Source organism: Bacillus rossius, chromosome 11, assembly GCF_032445375.1.
Source record: "Bacillus rossius redtenbacheri isolate Brsri chromosome 11, Brsri_v3, whole genome shotgun sequence".
NCBI classification, from domain to species: Eukaryota; Metazoa; Arthropoda; class Insecta; order Phasmatodea; family Bacillidae; genus Bacillus; species Bacillus rossius.
This window is the reverse complement of record NC_086338.1, coordinates 2,291,058-2,316,238: the sequence shown is the minus strand read 5'-3', so window position 1 is coordinate 2,316,238 and position 25,181 is coordinate 2,291,058. Positions and strand designations below refer to the sequence as shown.

The 25,181-nt window shown below is 35.5% G+C and overlaps 1 protein-coding gene across 1 annotated transcript in view; it reads right to left on the bottom strand.

Annotated features, from left to right (window-relative positions):
- Window positions 1–25,181, bottom strand: part of LOC134536562 (intermembrane lipid transfer protein Vps13D) — a 416,290-nt gene that overhangs the window by 241,648 nt on the left and 149,461 nt on the right. Inside the window, exons 36-41 of the mRNA XM_063376313.1 lie at window positions 23,055–23,257; window positions 19,907–20,092; window positions 11,900–12,041; window positions 8,658–8,842; window positions 7,977–8,173; window positions 4,816–4,983 (exon numbers count right to left, since the gene is read on the bottom strand). Coding sequence (XP_063232383.1) covers window positions 4,816–4,983; window positions 7,977–8,173; window positions 8,658–8,842; window positions 11,900–12,041; window positions 19,907–20,092; window positions 23,055–23,257 — 1,081 coding nt within the window. The remainder of the gene's footprint in view (window positions 1–4,815; window positions 4,984–7,976; window positions 8,174–8,657; window positions 8,843–11,899; window positions 12,042–19,906; window positions 20,093–23,054; window positions 23,258–25,181) is intronic.

Below are 25,181 nucleotides of genomic sequence, written 5' to 3'. Positions count from 1 at the left end.
TGTTCATCAGTTATCCTACTCCCGTACTTATTTTTGATGAAGTTCATATTGGAAAATGAAGACTCGCATAGGTACGTTGAAGCAAACAAGGCTCTCACTCGAAGTGCAACATCAGTGAGAACTGGATACTTCTCTTGAGGAATGACTTGCCAACAGGTCTTTGGCTATGCAACACTTTTCACACGCAAGTCATTTTTCAATGTAATAATTTCGAGTTCTGTAGCTGTTCTATCAATGTTGAACGTCATCACCATTGAGGAAGTACACTCCTCAAGATTCAGGTTTGCCCATGGAAAAGAGACAAACTGGGATATCAGAGAAATCTTTTTGAATTCTGAAAATCTGGAGTCAAAATCATTTTTCAAATGAGACAAAAGTTTTACATTTTCTTCTCTTTCATATGGGGTCTCCAATGCTTCTACTTGAGCTTTCAGGGTAGGAAAGTGCCTTAAATCACCTCCTCTTAGGCTTTTCTCCCAAAATTTAAGTTTTTCAATGAAAAAATCTACTTCATATATCATTTCAACCATTTTCCTATCTTTCCCTTGAAGTTTAATGTTCAAATCATTGAGTTTTTCTGTGAGAATAACTAAGAAAGCTAAATTATGAAGCCAACTTGCATCCTCAAGAAGATTTGCCATGGAGTGTTCCTGTTCTTTCAAAGATGCTGTAATGGCAGGTAGCAGTTGAATGAATCGTTGAAGAACTTTGCCCTTACTCAGCCAACGCACCTCACAATGCAGAAGTAGCTCTCCATACTGCAGTTGTAATTCATCCAGAAAATCTTTGAAGAGTCGTCTTTGGAGAGGATGGGCCCGTATTTTGTTAACAATCTGCACAACTACTTTCATGGTTTTATTCATGTTCAAGAACTTTCCACACAGAGATTGCTGATGTATGATGCAATGATATGACAAAAATTTTGGAAAGCTTTTATCTCTTCGACACTGAGCCAAGAAGCCATTATTTGAACCAATAAGGGCAGGTGCTCCATCAGTGGTAATGCTCACAAGCTTGTGAATTGGAATTTTTTCAGATATAAGAAACTGCTTCACTGCAAAAAAAATATCTTCACCTCTAGTATGGCCTTTCAAATGAATCAGTTTCAACAATTCTTCTCTGACTGAAAAGTCGTTGAATACAAGTCGAGCAAATATTGGCAACTGAGCAATGCCAGTTGCATCATTTGACACATCCAACTGGATAGAGAAGTAGCAGCATGCATCCAAATCTTTATTTATTTGAGATATGACATCAGTTGCCATATTTTCAACTCTTCTTGTGACAGTTCTAGCTGAAAGTTGCAGGGACTGAATAGCTGACATTATTCTTCAAATGGCTTCTTATGTTTTGCCAACACATAAGAAATGCGATAAGAAGCACTTGTGGCTGCTGTGCCCTTATCTGTCACTTTCGTAAACATGTGTTGTTGTAATGACAACATATTTTTCAGTTTCTTAATTTTCTCTCGCCTCAGTTCTGAGTTCGGGAGAAACTCTTTATTTATACTGAATGTACTGTTTCAAAATGTCTTTGTACATTACTCTTTTCCACGAATGCAATATTTACTTTGCACAGTAAACAAATGCATTTGCAGGTTGTTCCAGTGACAAAAAAGTCATGCTCCCATTCTGCATGGAATTTGTAAGTCTTTTGTTTCTTTGGTGCACTCATCACAAGTGATTAACTTATCACACCACAGTCAATAATTAAGAAATGCGGGCTTAAAATAAATGTAATAGTGAACGTTGTTGCACGGCCAACAATCGTCACGTGAATATCAGAAAACAATATTTACACGCAGTTGTGTCCTGTTTAGAGCATTTGGCGTTATAAATCAACGGCTGTGAATACGATCAGGGATAAGAGGTGTCATCACAAGACTAGAGCTGTAGCAAACCGTATGTATTCGGTACTGAGTAACGGTTGCGCCATCTAGTACCGACTAACGAAACGTTACACACGGCTGCATTTCGTTACTCGCATTTTTCGTATGTTTTACGCATGCGCGCGCTTATTCGTTACAAAGAACGATGTTTATTTATTAAGTAAAGTATAATTTGGAAATTCGTCGTCCAAGTTTTTTACTTTTTATTAAAGGTATTGTGTGTGTAGACAAAGTTTGAGATTGTAACAGAAACAGCGTAAGAAAGTAGTTTTTACATATTATAAATATGTATGTTTTTGTTTTTTACTATCGCGTGTTTTCACGTTTTTTTGTTCTTATCTTAAAAGAGATATTATAATAAAGCCGCTCTAATGAAATTTAATTGTTTCTTGTTTAACTAAAGCTGTTAATTATCAAATATTGTTATATGTTTATATTCAATTTATTATTATTTACGCGACGTCATACTGTACGCGTACGCAATACGACTCGATTCGTTGCTATAACACAACATAGCATGTTATGCGGTATCAGAAGTAACGAGTAACGTAACGATACGAAAGTAACGAGTATTAATTTTTATAGTAACGAATACATACGGGTACACTTTTTTTTCGTTACTTTTACACCTCTACACAAGACGACTCTGGTTTTACAAAAAACAAACCCGTTTATTTTTTAACATCGGTTCGTCATACACGTATGCATAAACTGTGGCTGTGTATTTTTAAAAGGCATTCGTTAAATAAACATCTCGAATAAAGCCATTATTTTAGTTACATACATGATGGTTTTCAAGTTATTAACCGTTATAAACAAGGAAACTTTTAAACTACGTTTTTATTCTAGCAGGATTGCCAACATATATGTAGGTACCCACAAAAATTCTCTAAGTATGTTGCATGAAAATATATAATTCGGAAAATGAGTTTATTATAACTTCCTAAACGCAATATTTATTTCTTATTTCGCTTTCAATACATTTTCTGCTACTATAATTTCCTTTCTGTTAGCGTGTAGAAAACATCAAAATGTAGCCCCACATCATGCTATAAGATGAGATCAAGGTGGCTACACTGCTGAACTGAGTATCGTGTTTGTTTATATTTTCGTTACATAACAAAAATTGTTATGCAAAATAACACATTTTTTTATTGTAGGCTACTGGCGGCGACAGCTTTATACCTACTCAAAAATATTTGTAAATGACCGGTATCATTCGCGAATGAAGTGTTTTGTTAAATTGTTCCTCAATAAGCTAACGAAGAATTTCTTATATTCTTAATGTTTAAATTTAATTTAAGACTTGCAGTGGTTCGTAGTGGGTGGAAAAATTCGTGAATTTTCAATAACGCTCGTGATCTACTAAATATTGTCTCGTGATCTACCAGTAGATCGTGATCGACACGTTGCCGAAACCTGCTCTACAACATACCTAGCTATTTCACCTCATGCAATCAAAATTTTTGTTAACACTTGAAAATAGGTTATCCTTCGTAAGGAAGTTTCACTTAAAAAAAACCTGGACTAGGGACACTTTCTTTATTAGTTACGCAGAAGTATTTCTGCTGGAAAATCACAAACTTTGAAATTTATTGGATGGCAAATTTGGCAGGGCTATAAAATTATTTATTTTACCACAAATGAACTATACTCTGCATTCCAACATTTACGGCGTGTGACGCATAGCATCTGCAACCCTTTGCAACATGAGAAAGGAAGGAAAAGCAATGGAGTAGCGAATTATTTTCTCTACGACAAATCGCCAGCTTCCCATAGTTATTTAAAATACATGTCCCATTCCTCACATCCGCTAGGGACGTTCACTGGTAAACAGAGCTCAAAAATGGTATAAGTGATGCTGTTTGTGGGCACCAAGTGCTTTTTTTTCAACTTGCTAGACAAATAAATAATTCCCAATGGCTTTCAAAAATTCAGTGTTTCTCGCACTAAAATGTACAATATGTTTTAATGGATTTGTTTGTCGTTACAGCACAGTTTTTTTCTTAACCACAAATGCCTATGATCACTTTTATGAAAAGTGTCGGTGTACACTGTTCTCCTCGATTCTGGTAATCAATATGTGTAAGTAAACATTACTGCGAGCTGTTAAAGATTAACTTATAAAACTGATAGAGGAAGCTCGTAGAAATGCAAGGCATGAAATTCTTGCAGCTTATCAACATGACCATGGGAAAGTCTTGTCTAACCAGTATTACTTCTGTTGTTCTTTCACCTATCTCTCCAGTAAATATTGTATAATGGTGTGTCTTTATGCAGAATTAAAAAGGAGGAGAGAAGAAAAATATCAGTGGTTGCAAAATAAGCAGAGAAAGCAGGTCTAATGCATGGTTTGCTTGTCTATTTTATGTGATAAATGTTAAAATTTGCAGGCCTATTAATAAATACAAGCAGTTAATAGTATGTACTATTAACATTCCACATGTTATTCACAACTGGAAGACATCACTATTCACGCGATCGTAGGAATAACAGTATGAGTGAAAGGTGGTCAATATTACACCACATGATACACTGTAACCTACAGTAGATATTTTTTTTAATGTTTGCTGCAGGAGAGAAGCAAGCATCAGAGACCGGCCGCAGCACAGAGAAGGCCAGCATGCATGCATGTTGACACGCTGCGGCCGGAGGTTTTTTTTTTCGTTGCACGAAATTATTTAATATTTAACGGTATTTATTTATTAAGACCAAATACACACAAATAAAACAAGATTTATTTGGTTCAAAATCTAAAACAAAAATATGTGAAAATGGGTCACCGACGAATGCAATTTTTGGAACCGTGAGCATATGTAAAATCGGGGTTCTAATGTATATAAAATGAATCTATAAGGTTATAAATAACTTATAGTGTAAACTCAGAACAATACAGAATAAGATATACCACTTTGCCCATTACGCACCTGTCTCTGTAGGAGAGGCTGTCCTGTGTCCAGTTCTCCTTCACGTTCTTGTACAGGTCGACCAAGGTGCTGGTAATGTTCACGTTCAGGATGTCCTGAGCAGTTAACGACAGCTGTGTCCTGTTCTTTCCCTCCGCCTGCACGTCATTCCTCCACTCCACCTCACACCTGCCCGAGCACACAGCACCCACCAACATTGTGAGAGATTCATTCGTGACACTTCTCAACACTAAGGAAAAAATTTCAAGTCACATATATGTATTGTGTTTGCTACTTACAAAAACTTTAATGACAAGTGTACTGTGTTATTAAGTATTTTTTTTTTATCATCTGCAGGAAGATTCAATGTTTTCCTCCAACCAGTTTAGACCTAAAAAAAATTACAATAGCAAGAAATATTTTAACCAAGACGAATAGTAAATGTGGTAAACAGAATACATGCAAACTTGTGAGTACAAACAAGAGAAATGCAGAAACATACATAAATTTTGTTGATTCAATCGACAAGAATTTTCTATCTTTCAATGTAATTAATACAAATCTTAACAACGAAAAAAACTGCAAAATATGTCCGAAGCCAGTGTTGTTTATAAAATTATTTGCAGAATTAACCATTTACATAAAGCCAAATTAACGTGAGCAAAACTTACAACACTACCATAAAATGGGACTAGGTTTTCGTAGCCTCAGGCCAGGTGCACACAAAATGGGGCACGACACAACACTTTGTCAGATAATATCTATGTAGGTAGTTGACTGCCATGTAGTTATATAACAGCAATGCACACAGGATCAGACGCGGCATGATGCCACAGTCAGACATAAGGCAACAACCTGAAATAACTGCTCCAACTTTGTTGCAAGCAAGCTGTCTGATGACTGCGATGTACACGAGTATAAAAAAATTGTCAACAAAGTCATGTTAGAGTGTGTTTACAGCTGACGAGTTAAATGCTGTTTTTCAGTGTTACTTTGAGTAAATATTCACTGTTAAAGTACCGTATCTTACTTTTTTTTTGACATGAATTTCTGACAGGAATATGAATGTCTTTAATCTCGGGTTCGGTGTCACTTCGACTGAGGATTTCAACACTGCTCAAAAATAGTAAACTATGAAAGCTACAGAGTTGAAGTAAATGTTTCTTAGTAGAGCAGAATTCGCTCGTGGTCGTTATGCATGACTCACCCGGTTAACATTTGCAGTGATGACGTAATGAGCGTTGGTGGGGAGCGTCGAATTGAAGACAGTGAGAGCTGTACCTCCAAAAGTAATAGACTGATTGGCATGATTTAAACTTTAAGTTGCTCTGGAGTGAACACTGATTGGTGCTAGTTGAGTGGAATAACTATTCAGTTATTAAATTTGGTTTTTGAGCTATTAATCACAAAATGCCTACACAAAAACAAGTTATGTTGGAGAAAAGAAAGAAAACAAGTGAAATAGCCAGAGCAGAAAAATTTCAAATGCAAAGAAGTGTTGTAGGTATCGAATGAGGTAAAAGGTAGCAACGAAAAATGAGCCAGTGGGGCAAAACAAGCCTCTGAACGAGGCGCGAAATTTGTACTCGAGCAAGCCACAGCCATCTACCTCACGAGAAGCTATGGGGAATGTAGGAAGCTCTTAAGTAATGGATGTGGATATGCTCTACATGGATATGTTCTCTGATGATTCTGATGTTGATATGGAGTCAAGTTGAGCCATTGGCTGTGAAAGTTGGGCTAAGTTTGTGGCTGTTTGGTGTCATAATTTTTTTGTTAGCACCCAAACACTCAATAAAAAGAACCAATAATTTTTGCAGTCTTTAAGGCCACTTTACACATAGTTTTGCAGACACTCCGAGACATTATTATTGCCTAACATAAAACTACTAAGCAGGGAAGAAAAATACTGTCTTCTGCATTGTAAATAAAGCTCAAATTTTCTTATGAATGCCATACTAATTTTCTACACCCATTATATGCTCAAATATTGTAATTTAGTTAGTTTTATAACTAAAATAATATTTTTATAAAAATTTTACATAAATTTTATTTTGCACATAATATAATTAATATAAACAAAGCATATTTGTATGAAACTCGAACTAAACACTGTCATACATACATATATGTAATTTGATTATATGAAAACTTACCTGATGGCCAAAGCCTATCAAAATAATAGGCTGACAGAGTTCAACCAGTCACCCCTAAAGGTCACGAAAGAATATTTGACAGGCACATGAAAGTAATAAATCATTGGCTAAGGATTCCACACCGCTTAATACTCATAAACTATGAAAACTACAGAGTTGAAGTAAATATATTTTAGTAGAGTAGCCTTTGGTCATGCAATAGTCCAATAAAAGATTAAAGAGTGACTAATGAGTAAAAATGTTCTTGTGCCAACCAAATGTTATGCACATTATTGTTATGCCAAGTTTGTTATGTGGATTTATATATTATAATTAATGTTATGCTACATAAGGGAGCTCCAATACATAGATGTAATAAAATGATGTTAAATTTACAGGTGCATTAAATAAATAATAATCATATTATAAATCATATCTTATTTTATTAAGTGCATATTAATAATTATGAATAAGACCTATGATAACTAAAGTAACATTCAAAAGCCATTAAAGTAGGCTCCAAGTGTCTGGCAAACGTAAATTATTATTTATTTATTTATTTATTTATTTATTTATTTATTTATATCAATAATATGAGGTATATATTTTGTGATGCCGTAATGATTTATATAAATGCAATTTTAATTATTTGCCTAACATTTATAGTTTCTACAAAGTACGTGTTTTTGGTGTCGCAATTATTCTGGCCTGGCCGCCTGACCGTCAAGTAAGACAGTCATCAAATTCGCGTAAAAAAATAAAGCAACATAAACTTTGTTAAATATTTTATATATTTCATACACAAAATTACCATTCAGAGCGATGGAAATTCATGAAACAAACCCCTTGTGGCTGTAGCCCAAAATACAGGCTACCCAGAACTTTTTTCCTCGGTAAGTAGCTCGACGCAGAAGTTTATTTTTCTAATCATCTTCTACGATAGAGAACACACTCCATACAAGAACATCGTCATCACCTGGAGATGCCATCTGCTGTACCAGTGTCACCCAGCCCTACGGAGGCCAAGAGGCGTGAAGTCAGACGTACCTCCAGGGCTCCGTGAAAGGCTCCCACCCGGACAGCATGCGGTTGTAGTAGTCGCTGGAGAACATGCACTGGGCCATGCCGATGCCGTTCCGCAGCTCTCGCCGCAGCAGCAGATCGTACAGGGAGAGCTCGATCAGAGGCACATCCGCATCTCGGCAGTCGTCGATCACACACACGCTCAGGCAGCCTATGTGCACCTGCGCCACGCAACACCACGCCATAATTTCCTTTGCACTTCAGGGATAAAAAAACAGATGCAACACCACAACAACATATCCTCGGCACTCCAGGGATAACAAAACAGATGCAACACCACAGCAACATATCCTCTGCACTTCAGGGATGACAAAACAGATGCATCTGACAGGGGAAAATATTAGCTCTGTGTGGGTTCCCGAAATTCAGTGAAGTTTTAGAATCACCACTTCACCAGGCAGGAAAAAATTTCCCGAAATTTTCAGGATTTGTTTATATGGAGAGTTTTCATTTAGCACTACATTCAGTGAGAAATGTAAATTTAAAGAAAACTAATTAATAATAAAAATTTATCATGGTTATTCAGAGCCATATCTATTATCCTCCTGCATTATCGCCCAACCACATTTGATTAGAATGAGAGTTATAAAATATTATACCTCTCAGCAAACAGATAAGTATTTTTAATACAGTGATTGATGATACCTCTATGACATCAAAGGACAGCGTGGACGTGTTCTCCTCCGAGCTGCATCCCTGGTGCGTGCCACTGGCATTCACATGCTGGGTCAACCACAGAGCAGCGTCGTCCAACTGGCCTTCGCATCTCTGGAGAGCGACTGCACAGTCGTCCGGATGGAAGCCCAGGGCAGAGAGTTTGTCGACTTGGTCTGCCAACACACCATGCACAAAGAAACACTGTCCACACTTTCAAGACTACCAAATTATACACTGCTTAACAAGGCTAATTGTTGTTTGTTTTTAAAATTAATTTTCATAGTCTTAAATATTAGAAAATACATATCAGAAAAATTGGCAATACCGTATTTACTCGCGTAAAGGCCCCCCTATTTTTCCAAATTTTTGACTCCAAAAAAGGGGTGGGGGCTTATACGCAAATTTGGAGGAAAAAATAAATGGAAGCAGCGACGCGGCAGGAGGGAGAAAGTGGCAGCTAGTCCGGAGGGAGGAGGGGCAGCACTTCAGCGGGGGGGGAGAGGCAGAGGCGTGGCTTAACCTCCCTCCTGCCAGCTAGCCAGCCAACCAGACAAAGGAGTGTAGGTACCTGCTCCACCCACTTCCCTTCCTCCTTCACTTCCCCTCTTCTTCCCCTCTTCTACTCCGTCAACACTGCACATCAACACAAGCCCGCGAGTCCAGCTTTCTTTACCTTCATGTCGTTTGAGATAGACTAACTGCTTACGTCTGGCATGCCTCACGACGGTCCTACTGAGAACGTACAAACTATAATAGCAGTCTCTGTATCACGGCCGCTTACAAAATCACCTCCCGCCGCTCACAATACATGGCTTGCTGTTTGATGCATGCCAAGCTGTCCTGCCCTCAGATAAACCCAGAAAAACAAGTTTTTAAATTTTTTCTCAAAAATGTTTACAAAAAAAGGAGGGGGGGCGTATACGCGGGCGGGGCCTTTACGCGAGTAAATACGGTATGTGAATAAACATATTTCATATGAAAGAAAATAGTATATGTATAGTATTGTCTAGTATAGAATATACTATATGAGTGTCAATTGACAGTTTTAAACACTGCACTTGTATTGCACACGAGAATCGTGCTTAAAAGTGTTAAAATACAGAAAAAAAAATTATTTTAAGAAGTTCCTAGTTTCTACTTCAAAATATAATTTAGAACTGTTGCAAACAACTTTTATCCTAAGCATGTTTGGCCTAATAGTAATGCCGTGCTGTTTTTGAGATATACTGCCAGATGTAGACATGTTTATAAGACTCAGGAACATAACTCTGGACTCAACATAGTTTCTTATGAAAGGATTTGAGTAAAGGACATTTCACAAAACACACACTTTCCCGGAACATAACCTGTCTATGAGTATTTAACTGTACTTTAATAAGTAAAGTATGTACAATTAAAAATTTTAAGTACAAAACAGAAACTCTATTACAATTACAGTAAAAATATATTGAAAAATATTTTCATGCATGTGGTTCATTCTCCAATATGGTCCAAACTTTAAGGTGGTACATCCTATTTCAAGTCATTCCTTTACAATTATGTTAAACACTGGTAAACTTATAAACATTTTGTATGTCTTAACTTTGACAGGTTAAAAAATATATCTATAATGCACACACATTGCATAATTAGGTGTCAAAGTTATGTCTTAACATATTTGTGATGTATCAGTCAGAATTAAATGGATACTGTAACTGAAACTTATAAGGTTTGAAGGCAGTGCTACTAGCTACTCCATGATATGGTTTGAATTTCCAAGAAAAACATTTATTTAAATTTACCTAGCCTGTTAAACTTCTCAAAAATGTATTTTGAAAAAGGAGTGAAATTTTAATTTTTCAGAAATAAATTTACAATACATAATAAAGCAGTCAATAACATTGCCTTAAAACCTATATAGTAGTCTCTTATTGACTTAAATCTCTTAACTAGGAAGTCACAAAAATATAAAAAATGTAACTTTGGCAAAGTGTGCTTCTTTTTTTTACATGCTTTGTATTAGCTTCACCTGTATGTTTGTCTGTCCGTCTGTAACTCTTTCGACTAAGAGTGAGTGACTCATCACAGTAAAATGTCCCACCCATTTCATTACGTTCGTTAGCCGAGCGGTCTAAGGCGCGCGACTTCTGTGACGTCAGCTTTCGGATTCAGCGATCGTGGGTTCTACTCCCGGCAACGCCGAAAAAAAAAATGTTTTTTTTTCCCCGGTAAATTCTAATATTATATCCATACATCTAACTGCAAATGATTCGTAGAGACTTTACCATTTCTTTGTGACGTTGCAACTCCAAATAGTTATCTCAGATGGTAATAGGTAGTGTCGGTAACTCATTTCCCTATGATAATTATACATAAATATAGTTTAAAAAACTAAAAAAACATGCTTTTAAAAAATATCAAACTAAAAAGTTAAAAATAAATATAGTTTAAAAAACTAAAAAACATGCTTTTAAAGAATATCAAACTAAAAAGTTAAAAATAAATATAGTTTAAAAAACTAAAGAAACATGCTTTTAAAGATTATCAAACTAAAAAGTAAAAAGTAATTTTAAAATTAAATTTATGACAATAGTATATAAGCAATACTAGTATAAATGAGAAAAAAGCATGGGGCGCTTAATATTCAAAAAATATGGCACAAAGCGCCTCAAGCTTTTTTCTCATTTATACTAGTATTGCTTATATACTATTGTCATAAATTTAATTTTAAAATTATTTTTTACTTTTTAGTTTGATAATCTTTAAAAGCATGTTTCTTTAGTTTTTTAAACTATATTTATTTAAAGTTAAGCCACTCAAAAAGTTTACAAGTTTAACAGTGTTTAGCATTGTGAAGTAACAATGTGAAACACGATGTACCCCTCTTATAGGTAAGAGTACCTAACTGTCCTGTATGCTTGGCTAGGTGCCCTATATTTCTTCAATTTCATTCCCAAAAATGTGTGGGGGAGGAAGAACTATTTCATACAAACATGATTTCCGAACATAAATGGTAAATACAATTTTATTTTGTTTGTACTTAGAGGTAATAACACCCAATCTAGCTAATTTATTAATTATTTAACTTTAGAATAAAACCCTGTTGAAACTAAAATCAAGTTGTAAATTTCATTATGTGAGAACAAAACTAATTTGAGCTGAATTCATAAGAAATAAAAGAGTAAGGGCTTTGGGATAAAGAGTAAGGGGTAAGGGGTAAGGGGTAAGGGATAAGGAAGTCATCAACTTACGCTGGATGTTTGTTGGTCTCGTCTCCTGTTGCGAGTCCTGTCTCTGTAGCCAAGACGTCTGTTTCGACAGACTGTTCATAATCTGGACAAACATTCGCATGTCGTGGTACGACAAGCGAACACTCAAATGCTGCATTTGGACCTACAAAAAAAATAAAATTAAATTAAGAAAATGACAAAACGGTAATCAGTTTTAGAGCATAATAAAAAAATTTACAAGTTGATACTCTTATCACCCTGAATGCATATGGAATATATTTTGGTTCTAATAATTTGTGGCTAAAGGCTATTTATTACAGAATATAACACCAAATTAATCAATATGTTTTCTTACAACAATTTAGGAAACACCATTTTGCAACACTTCACACAGGAAGTGAGGGTATTACAAAATGTGACAAAATATGTAGCTAAGAGGGACAGCTGCTAAGCTTTAACCACTACCCCTTTGATGATTAAAATTCAGCATTTCAAGTATTATATACTAATTTAATTAGCAGTTAGTGCGTATGCGTGAGTGTGAATGTGTGTATGCACATTCTTGTGTGTGTGTACATGCATACATGCATGTGTGTGTGTATCAACATCTGTGTGTCACAGTGCCTCTAAATGTCTGTGTCAGTGGTGCATCAAACAGGGAGACGGCTGGGAACTTGCGAGGTACAAGACCCTCTCCCCCTTCCATTAGACTAGAGAAGGGAGTTTGTAGTTTTATTTTTAGACAAATTTTACTATTAAAACAGGGGTTACAGAGTTAATGCTATAATTTTTAAAGTTATATATATTTAAAAAAGATATGCTATTCATTATGTGCATCAGAAATTGTTATATATTTATTATTTAATCAAAATACTGTTAAGTTGATATGCTAAATATTAACAAACAAAAATTCTGAAATAAACTGGTTTAAGGAATATTTATTTGAAATAATAATGATACTAATAATTAATAATAATCATAAATCAGCAAGATGTTTCGTGTATTGTAAAGGTCCAAACAACACTAAAATCTGATTCAATACGAAATGTACAATAACACAAAGAAATTTAGTTTAGTAACCATATGCTTATGGAACGAATTTCATCCTAAAAAAAATTGGTTGTCTGTAAAGTCGGTTTACGGACGATAGTTTAACGTGACAACTTCATAACAAAACATTGATGAAATGATTGATCCAGAAGAAAAGGAAATATAATATTCGGCCTGAGACTGAGCCATAATAGGTTTTTGCAACCAAACCATTTAGGCATTAAAAATATTATATTCTTTGAGGAAGACATTTGTTTTAATTTTTCTATCTTTTGTATAATAAAATCTACCTATGCATAATTTTATGAATAAAATTGAATCATTTTTATTGAATTATCTCTATTTTGTATGGATACAAAGGAGTGAAATGAAATGTACAATTTAATTAATAAATTTACTTTTATTTGCATTCATTAATTCAAATATATTTATTACTTTTGAAATGTTGCATGTGCCATATTTATTTTTACAAGTACAACAAAAAGATTTTGCAGCTGCCGGGATTCGAACCGATACCCTTTGGATTGAAAGTTAGCGACACTGACCGCTCAACCACGAGGCAATACTTGAAAAGTAATAGTTTCAGGTGGGATATACATATTTATATAAATTTTGTTCACGGTAGTGAAATAATATTATTTTGTTTTTATAACACAATTTTATAACAAATACGCATCCCAAATACACCAAACTTATTTATAATGTGTTACAAAATTTTTTAAAACATTGTGCAAAGATCCCGGGTGTAATTTGAATTATTATGTGTAACTGTAAAACACCATTGTTGGTTCAAAATGTATTTGAATATTCAACATTTCAACATTACTTTTAAATAACCGTACCGATTGTGCTGAAAATCGGTGGAAGATCGTTAAATTACATAATATTAATAATTCAAACGACGAAAATATGATTGAAAATCAAATCGATAGTTGTTCCAATCAAGTCGAAGAGAGATGCCACGCATGCGTACAAAGAGCAAACAGGACACATCCGTAGTGGGACACTTTTTCGTGCGTGCAGCCGGCGTTCATTGATTTATTAGTAGAGCCACGATTATATGGTAATGCGCGATAAAACGAAATAACACCGAAAACCGCTTGAAAACACGAAATAAAACGAAATTGTGCGAAATCCGCGATATGTCACGAAAGTTCGTCTATCCTGATTATTTACGTTTTTTTTTTCCATTCTGTAAGGACAATTCACTACCTTCAGCACAATCAAATATTTCTTACAGTAACTAGCAGCCATATATATTATATGCGACAGTGATTCATTATAGATTTTAAAATGAAGTCTCGGAATTAACGTAATATTTTCTTTAAACGGTAATCTTGTGTACCATAATAATTTAAGATGTTGATAACTATGATACAATGGCCACCGTTCACTTTCTGTAAATACAAAAATAACAAACGTCCAAAATATGTTTTTCTAAGATTACGTTTTTAATCATTAAAATATTACACACTAAAGCTCATTGCTTTTACTGTTTATTTAAAATAAAGTATGTAGGCTACGAAAATAAAATTAACCCTGCTTAACGTAACGATTGTAAATAATAAATAGTACATGTTTATGTCGGTATTAATTTTCACGTACGTATGTTGGTATTTGGTATGCCTTTGTATTCGCATCTATTCTCCATTGTTTTGATCTTTCCAGCACGGCAAGTTTTTGCGTATTGAGAGGTTAAATTCTTCCTACGTGATTAAATTTTTTTTGATAATGCCTAAAACTAAGGTTTCTGCCAGTGACCGATCGAAAGAATTTTCCAGTGAAGGATTTTATATCAGTGATAACATTTTAATGTGCAAATTCAGTAACTGCAGGCTAGACTACGAGAGACGCGATACGCTTGTGAAACATGTCGCGAGTGAGAAACATAAGCGTTTGAGGCAAAACTCATCTGTTAAACGACACCCTTGTCTAAGAGTCTTTAATGCCATTAATTTGCGGTTCAACCCAAGAAATGTGAGTAGGGTTAGCATAGAAGATGCAAACCTACAGAAGTCTCTGCATAACTTTCCTTCTGATTCCCATCTTCCCATTGATACATTCATACATGGCTATGTTGCTTTCAAAAAAATAATTGAGGATGAACTTTCATTGACAGAAACAAGCCAAATTGATGTTGTAAAGGTACTTTGCTCCTTTAAAGGGGACTACAGTGAATTTGCTCAAGCCAGTTTAAGGGCTATCTGGTTCCCAACATCAAATGTTGATGCAGAACGTTCATTTTACAGGTACTCACTGGTAGTTAGTGACAGAAGACAACGTCTCACTCCAGAAAATGCGGAAAATTCAACTATGATAGCATTTCAATAAAACCGTCTTAATAATAACTTTGGAAGTGCTTAATTGTGTAATTTTGTAGTGTATGTGATTGTAATTAAGTCGTGAAATTTTTAGTAGTTATTTAAAAGTTTGAATTTATGAATTTGCAAATGAACTTAATTGTAATTAGATCATGAGGTTTTAGTGTTTATTAATATTTGTTTTAATAAATTTGCATGTCGTACAGAAAAGCAAGAAAATTTTGCAGTGGGTATTTTGAGCAAAAAAATAAAACCATATAACACCGAATCTTTATTTCTTTACACCGAAATTTGTCTTAAAATAACACCACAAAATCTTGACTCTATTTATTAGACGTTGTCACATCAATAATTATATTCATTGAATTTCAAATATAAAAGTATTAAATTTTTGTGATTTTAATGACATTTTGTTTTAACGCTGCTTAGTTTCATGATTTAACTAGCATGTTGTGCTATGTGGTGTATTAAACTGGCATTTTGGTTATACATACATGGTGCATTGACATACTTTTTGCTGTTATTTTAGTTCTATCACAATACACCACAAAATCTTGTCCCTACTTGTGACTAACCTTACACTGGATAAAAAAATTTTTTCATGGGAAAATGGTAAGAGGATTGGTCTGAACTCATGAGCTAATGGATTCACCACAGGCCTGTGTACGTGTCTACTTGCCCAGACACACGCACGGCCGGGACGTAGCCAGGGGGACGTCCGTGGGGTCCAGAACCCTCCCTTCCAGGATTCCAGAGAGGAAAATGCAAGTGCAGATAGAATGGGAAAATTAAAGCAACTTAGCTAAATAAGATTATGAAGAGATTATTTTGAAAGGATTAGTAAGGGAAGAGCAGAAAGTTAAAGCAGTGCTGAAGAGAGGACAAACATTGAGAACAGAGTGAAGGAGGAGGAATGGTAGACAGAGGAAGATATAGGCATTTGTCTTTGCTGACCTGGCTGAAAGCAGTTGAGGATTATGATGATTGTGATGATGATGATGATGATGATTGTGATGATGATGATGATGATGATGATGATGATGATGATAACAATTATGATTATAATAATGACGATGTTGATGATGATTATTATGATGATAATGATTAGGGATGGTGATTTTTCGTTTTCGCGAAATAGATGCGAAAATATGCTAAATTATATTTTTCCCGCTATAAAATGTGAAATCTAGACTATTCCGAGATAAATGCGAAATCAAGGTAAAAAAACGTAGATTCGTCTTCACTCTACAATTTATTTACCAATTGTATTTCGTTTCAGTTCAGTATCAAAAGAAACCATCATTTTATGGCGTACTCAGCACAAGTATCTTATTGTCACGTCATTCACAACACTATGGTTCGTAAATATTGAATGAAAAATGGCTATCCGTGTCTCGCGATTGTAAACAAAGCAAAGAACAACTAGCTGGAAGAGTGTCCGTCATCTTGCAGAGTACAAGTTTTTAGGCCACTATATTGCGACATCTCTGCTTCGCCGCGCTAACAATTGTAAGTCCCATTTTCTGGCTGTGTTTCACGTGAAAGCCACGTTCTTGTGTAGTCTGTGGAAAGTGGTGTGTTTACAAATATGCGCATACTCCTGAATGTGTAGTATACTGTTATTTCTCGTGGTAAAAATGGGACGAAACGTAATTTTCATTCGCAATCGCATAAATGAATACAAAAGTGAACAGTTCTACGAAAGTGATAGGAATATTTTAATGTGCAATTTATGTAATCGCAGTCTGGAGTGGAAAAAAAAAATATGTACTTGAAAAGCACATTAAATCTGAGGGACATCAGGCTGCAAAAAAAAATATTCACCGAGAAATCGGATGAAGAAAAAAAGTCGGTAAAACGGCAAGCAACGGTTTCTGGCATGATCCAAAACCAAAATAAGGCAAAAATGGAAAAAGAAAAACGAAAAAAAAAATACCTAATTGAAAAAACGAGTTTCATTAACATTTTTTGTGCACTCTACATCAACTATGGCCATGAACACGGCTAAAAAATATTTATTGTAACTTTAAGTATTCAATTTATTGCACTCATAAGTGCTAAAAAGTTGTTTGGAAATCTGCCAAGATAGGCTATCTTTGTAGTTGTGCTAGATCTTTATTTCTGTGGTTGTTAATAATTAATATGTGTATTATTTAATGCTTTTTAAAAATATACTTTTCTTCAGTAATGTAAAATGAGAGAATTGGCTAAATCTTGTTTTTAAAAATGCTACAAAATGCTAAATTTCAAATTCAAAATGCTAAATGTTATTATTTAAATCACCATCTCTAATAATGATGATGATACTGTAATACTTAGTGGGCTACAATAATGTATTTCCTCCCCATTATAGGCCAACATGCCTCATACACAGAAGTGGCAGGATTTGTTTTACAAACTAATTATATTTAATGCCAGTTTACACACTTGCTACTGTAAACCATGTCTTTCGTACAAACTTTAGATGTGTGTCTTATGTATTTAATTACATTTATAAATATGTGTTTATGACTTTTTTTAAGAAAATCATAAAACAATTAATATAAGAACACTGTATTAAAAACAATGAAATAAAAACCAAATTATAAAAAGTTATGTTTTGTTTCCTAACACAAAATAAATACTTAAATTTCTATGCGTACATGATGGAGTTCTAAGCATCTTATATTCCCTGACATTTTAGGGTAAAATCAAATTGCATTTGAAATTAAATTCTAAAGAAAACATAATCATAAAACAATTATATAATGATTATGATGGAACCCCTTGTTCACAAAATCCTAGCTACGGCCCTGGTGTTAAGGAAAAGGATTCTTCAGAAACAGAAAAGAACTGAGGTGAATATTGAGCAGTAACCAGAGAGATTGCAGAGTAAAGTCATATTCTATATTATAAGAAGGAAAACGTTTTGGAATTACAGGAACTGAATTAAGTGTTGGACTGGCAAATTACATATGAAATGATTTAAGTACAGAACCTGCATATCATTTTCTCTCCAAAATAAACCCTTTTAACTCCCTTTTGATAACCTTGTCAGTCTTTTAGTGATACATTTGTTTCCTAAGGGTTTTTCACATCAAGAAAATTAATTCTTTGGACACTTTGTAAACATTTAAATCTTTACTTTTGAAGCCTTTTGTTATTTGATAAATTGTGGTTTTAAGGAAATTACAATTTTGTTGCGCATGTTTGGAGTTTTTTTTAGTGATCAGTTTAGCACTTTTTAATTCTGACAAATTTGGGTAAGAGTAAATATATTTCTGTATGTGAATGATTAAGACCAGTGGCAAGAAAAGAAAAAAAGTGTCCTTAGGTTTTACAGTGTTACTATAAAATTAAAGGGGTGGAAAAATTTTTGTTCATCAAACTACAGTAGAACCCTGTTATAGTGAATCTGAAGGGAGTAGTTTATATGTTCACTATAGAGGGGAAACTTTATATCTGGGAAAACTTTTATATTGGCAATAAATACTCAAAAGCAAAATCTTAATTACACATAGGCCTAAGCCAAGAACGAATGAAAATACTCAAAGCAACAGTTTTATGAGCAAATGCAGATGTTATTTTTAATGCACTACACATGTACAAACTTTCTATTAATGGTTCTTCGACATCGGCATATTTTCCTTCTTTCAGGCGTTTAATACTCTGTGACGTATTCGCAGCTTGAGAAAGAAGATTGTTCAGCTTGTTTAATAATGTGTATGTTGCAATTCCCAGTTCCTTTGTTTTTAACCAGTGCAGGACAGTGGGGTTGGAGTCTATCTTTTCAATAATGTCCAGTTTATCTTGCACAGATAATGCCTTACGTTTTTTACCGAGTTTTTCGCCCTTTTTTATGTATGTATTTCTAATTGAAGCACATTTGCAGCTTAATAACACGAAATTCTTTTTACCGTCAAAAGTAAATAAACGAAAAATAACGAGTCTGACACATCAAAGATCACTACGTATCATTTAGTATCGCAGTTACTAAAGCTGGAACAAAATTTTCTCACTTTCTATGAAAACATTTAGTCCACAGAGTTCTATCTAGTGGTAGTCTTACGAACTTTACTCGATCAAAATGTCCGAAACGTGAACGATAAAAATGAGACGTAAAAATATTAAATTTGCTGCTATAATGTACACACGTATTTGTGTGGCGGTAATTTATGTTTAATTTTGATAACATATTAAATATACACGCTTTCGCCCATACTTTAACTATGCAGGGAAAACTATTTTTTATTTTCACCAAACTGATCACCATTTTTGGCTACACGTAGCCTACCGAGGCCACTCGAATACGACTTGTTTATAATATGAACAGTGGACAATCGAGTAGCGTATTGCGGAGAAAAACTTCAATGTGATCCAGAATAGACGTTTTGTGAAAAAACTTGTAATTATATGAAAATATTGGAGATAAATGTACATTATGTTGGCAAAATTTGTTCGTGGTACACGGGAAAACGTATAAACATTGACAAAAGTTGTGTGCTATATCCAATAAATTAATACTTAACCTCACATCATTTTGCCGGGACTGAGACGGAAATTCACAATATACGGGAATTCATTATAGGCGGGTTCACTATAAACGGGTTCTACTGTATTTTTCAGTTTGGTATATTCACTGTCCTAGTGTAAGAATAATAGCGACGCGGTGACTGGCCTCGAGGACGCGGTCGCCGTCGCCCTGGCGGCGCGCCACCTCCATGTTGACGGTGACCGGGTCGATGATGGACAGGGCCGTCTCGTCCTCCATGCCCAGCACGCAGGAGAACATCTCGCAGTGGTTCAGGTTGCAGGAGAGTGGCTTGTCCGCCACGTGGGGCTGGTACGACACCACCGTCGTGCTCTGCAACCACGCTTCACCTCAACAACCTTTCATCAACAGCGAGTTCTTACTGAATGAACGGGTAGGGGGAACAAGAAACCTTACTTTTTTTACACAGTAGAGTCCCGCTATTCAGAACTAATTGGGACCGAACACTGTTCGGTTCAGCGGGAATTCGGAATAGGCGGATTTCGTGAATAATAGCAATGCATTGACTTGTTAAGGCGTAAATTAAGAGCGGGGACATCTGCTAGTGTCAGTTCTATACAGCGTTGATCGGCTCGTGAACAGATTCAGTGAGAGCCAGAAGGGAAGGACGACTCATAGTGCAGACGCCCTACTTATCCCTCTACCTCTCGCGTTCCAAACACAGGACTCACTGCACTGAGCACTGTCTAGGGGTATCTAGGTCAGTGTTTACTCTGGCGGAGTTTCATGAAATGTGTGCACTTATTGCAAATTTATTGTAAAGCTGTTCCGTTGAGTGGTGAGTTACTTTACCAAGTCACTGTGCCTTTTTCATTTATGTTCATAGTCCTTGAGATTGTGTCTTCATATGAAAAACTTGACGAGGCCTTATTGTTGTAGTTCACTCAAGAAAGACAGAAAGGAATCCCCATTTCTGGTCCTTTGGTAAAAGAAAAGGTGCTTCAACTAAACAAGCTCATGGATGGTGACCCATCATTTTCAGGTAGCTTTGGTTTTTTTGGTCGTTGGAAGAAAAGGCACAGAATTATACGGCTCATGATTTCCAGTAGAAGCTGTCAGCTGACAACGAAGCAGCTGCCATACCTAAATGAATTTAAAGACCTTGTTCTTCCCAAACTGCTAATCGCAGAAGTTTAAACCAAGATGAAACCAGACTGAATTTTAAGGCTTTGCCTACTAAATGTCTTGCTTCGCAAGAAGAGAAATATGCTCCAGGGTTTCAAATGGACAAACAATGTCTAATTGTCTTAGCTTGCAGCAACGTCTTGGTAACAAACAAACTTCTGCTGATGGTAATAGGCAAATCAGCAAAACCACAAGCATTCAAAAACATTAACATCAACTTACCTCCTGTGTATTATAAGAATAAAAAAAAGGTTGTATGGAACATGACTTGTTCAAGGAATGGTTCGAGCATCATTTTGTTCCTAAAGTGACTGCAATCAATACAGAAAATGGACTGCCTAATCGTGCTCTGCTGTTTATAGACAATTCTCCATCCCACCCAAAAGAAAGGAAACTTAATTATGGAGATATCAAAGCAGTTTTTCTGCCACCCAATGTAACGACTTCTTCAGCCTATGAACCAGGGTGTGTTGCAGGCCATTAAACAAAAATACAGAAAAATGCTGCTTCGCGCCTTACTTGAACATGATTAAAATGAACTCGCAATCCTGCAAAAACTTAAGAAAATTACAATAAAAGATGTTGAGTTACTGTGTGGCTGAAGCATGGGGTAACACCACTAAAGGTGCATTACAAAAATCATGGAAAAATATCTGGCCTACTTTGGAATTTGTTGAAACAACTTTTACACCAGTAACAGACTGTGAATTTCTTCCACTATTCAATAAAAATCCCTGACTGTGAAGATGCAGAAGAAAGCTGTGTTGAGTAGTGGACTGTTGTTCATGACAATGGCTACCAGGAGTACGGAGACAAAGAAATTGTAGCAATAGTGCAGGGCTCTTCAGCTCAGATCAACTCGGAGGAAAGTGAGGAGGAGGTGAACGCTCAAACTGAACTCATATCACACACAGACACGGCCAATGATCTTGACCTCCCCTTACGTTACATTGAACAACATGCTTCATCAACACAAAATGATGTTATGTTCATGCGGCGATGGAGGAACATTGCATCTTCAATTCGTTTCAGTGCTCTTCGCCAGAAAAAAATCACTGACTTTACTTCTTAAGTGTGTGTAACTTAGTTTTTTTTTGTGTTTAGCAGTGATTAAAAATAATTCCATAGAAGTTTTTACGTAAATGGAGCCGACATGTGCTGCAAGTAACCAGCTCTCATTCCGATTTGGTTTCAGGTGTTTTCATCAAGCTTAGGCTCTATGTATGTCTCTATGTAACTTCTTTGTATAACAATAAATGTAAATATTTCATGAACGACTTTTTAATTTCATTTCTCCTGTTTTCAAGTTAAACTGAACTCTGTTCGGAATAGGCGGATTTTCGGAATAGCGGGGTTCGGAATAGCAGGACTTTATTAGTTAAACAATGGAGTTCACTAATCCAAACACATTCAGAATGAATAGTATTTTAAAAAAACCTTAAATATTTATATTTAAAAAATTATTTTTATGTTTTTGAACCAATTATTAATAAGTTTAGTGATTTTGTGCTTTTAAAAGTGTTACAGACTGTGTTACATGGTTACTTAATACTTAAAAGAGATTTATTTTAATACACTTTCTTGCATTAAAGTAATTATATGGTTAATCCAAAAATATATCATTTTCATTATGAACAGGACTCGTCCCCAATTAGTTTGTATAAGCGGGACTCCACTGTATTCAATGACGAATTACGGAACCAAACCATTTTGATTTCAAAATGGTTCCGTAATTCGTCATTGACTGTTAGATCAAAGTATAAATCAAAACCTTCTCCCTTCTCCCCATTATTGCCCTACTTGGTCGGAGCATTCTGAACATTGTTTGGTTTGGTGCTGGATGGCTGTGATTGGTGTGCTGACAGACACAACCTGCTGAAATAAACCCAGCCAACCACGGAACACAGACAATGCTACTACAAAGTTCTAACACACAGCTGGTCTGGATATATTTTCATGGCAGGAGCCTGTCAGACCAATGTGTCACTTTAAAAAAACACAAACTTTCTGCACTGCCTAGCACACACTTGCACACGAAGAATTTAGAAGAAATTTCCCATCACTCAGCTAGAAATCACAATAAAAATTGCTTTGGCAACAGAGCAGAGAGACATCCCAAAACCCTCAAGTAACTACAAGCGACCAATACCTTGAGGATGACTGCGTTAGAATCCCACTGGGAGGTGTCCTCAATGACCACCACTTCGGAATCCGTGATGTTCAAATTCATTTCAATGGAAACCACCTCCTGTGGTTCGGTGGGTGGAGCCGCCTGGGCCACGAGTGGCAACTCACTGTCCGTACCACTCGCACCTTCTTCCGAGTGGCTGGCGGCGTTCCCATTGCCGTCGCCTGCACAGCCAACGTAACACACTTTACTGCACTTACGTGTCTCATGCTACTTACTGACAACTACAATTGAAACCATGTGCTGCAAATAAATACAACCATTAATTTAGTTTGTTATGTACGTCATGTTTACTGCAATATTTTACATTACTTCCTTGCTTCAAGAAATTTTAAGGTAGAGTAACATTGTTTTACACAAGGCATCCTACAATCAAAAAAAAAGTTCATTCAAACCATATCAAATATAATAATACCATATTTACTAGCCTAATACTAGCATTTAATTTACCATATTTTAGTTTAAAAAAATCTGATGGGACACTTTATGATTGAGTTATGTAAAACAAGATTTTTTAAGCTTTTTGATAGTCAACTTGCCATAAGCTAGGTAAGTTTCTAAAACACAAAGCTATGTTTACACGATTTTATTTAGACATCTACCAAATGAATGAATGAATGAATGAATGAATGAATGAATGAATGAATGAATGAATGAATGGAAATAATTAAATTACTAACATGTCGTCGACAATGTGGCCATTAGACTCTATGAGAGATGAGGATATGAAAACGGAACATTGTGGAATGACTTAGATGGGAGAAATGGGAGTACCTGAGAAAACCCAGCAAAAGACATCATAAATCATAAGGAATATTTCGCACCCATGAAAAAATCGAGGTTCGAACCTACAAAGAATCAAACCCGGATCATCTTGGCAAGCAGCAAACAATCTGACTTCTTGACCACAGTGGCTTGTATCAATTGAAAGAAAATGGGGAAGGAAAGTGGTGGGAATTTTGGCTAACATTCGTTAGATGTTACAATTCCACGAGATAAGAACCAGTATGTGTCAAGAAAAAAAATATTTATGGTCAGAAATGTTATGCTCAAAAGGAAGGTTGAAATGGAGAAATAACATCAAATCATTTTGATGTGCCCTGAGCACACCCTCCCTACATTTGATGTGTTGGTCTGTCTCTTGTACATATTCAAATTAAATGTGTGCATGCTCCCATTTGCAGCACTAAGTACGCCTGCAAGTTAGACTACCGGGAAGACCCCAACAGAAAAATGTGTTCCAGTGTAGAAAAAATCTTTCACTACAGAAAAAACGGAGTCCACTTGGCAGGAAGGGGGCATTAGTAATGAGCATCTAGGAGGCTATGGAAGAATTTTCTAGGCTCTCGTAACAGCCACGCTTATAGGTATTCAAGCCCCCAGCTCGGCAATCAGGGAATACTGTGAAATCCATTTCAATCTATTTTATGAAAAAAAAACATGAATCTTTTTTTTTAAATGAAAGCCAAAGAATTTGCAAACTGCCAGTAGCAGTCATTTTGGATGAAAGCTCAAACTCATTTCTGTAGCTACACAAATCAGTACACAAAAGAATGAAAGATTTTTAATATTTTTTACTGATTTATTTTGTTTTGCATTTTTTTTTCAACCAGTTCATTAGAAACATACAAATGCTATACATTTCAGATAATTGAGGAAGGAATGGGTCATGGCCTACTATATGGAAACTTACCAGCATTTGCCTGGAATGATAAGTGTGATTTTGGGAACCATGGGAAATCAATATCAGGATGGATGACTGGATGGACGAGGATTCGAACCAGGGCACTCATGAACGCAAGTCCAACGTTTTGGCATTGAGCTACCTGTGCAGTGGGAACTTGGATAGCAAGTTAGCAATTTCATTGATGAATTTAATAACATAAGTGAAAGCTTTATTAAAAGAAAAAGTGATTACAATAAGAACGATGCATAAAATGTTATGATGGACAAACAAAACCACTCTTGTGGCCTTTCAGCCCATCGCTAACCTTCCATGACCTTCAGTTCTTGGTGTTATGGAACAAAAAGAGTCTGTGTGGATTTGCAGCCTCCCAGAACCAACGTAAGTAATGTAAAAAAAATACA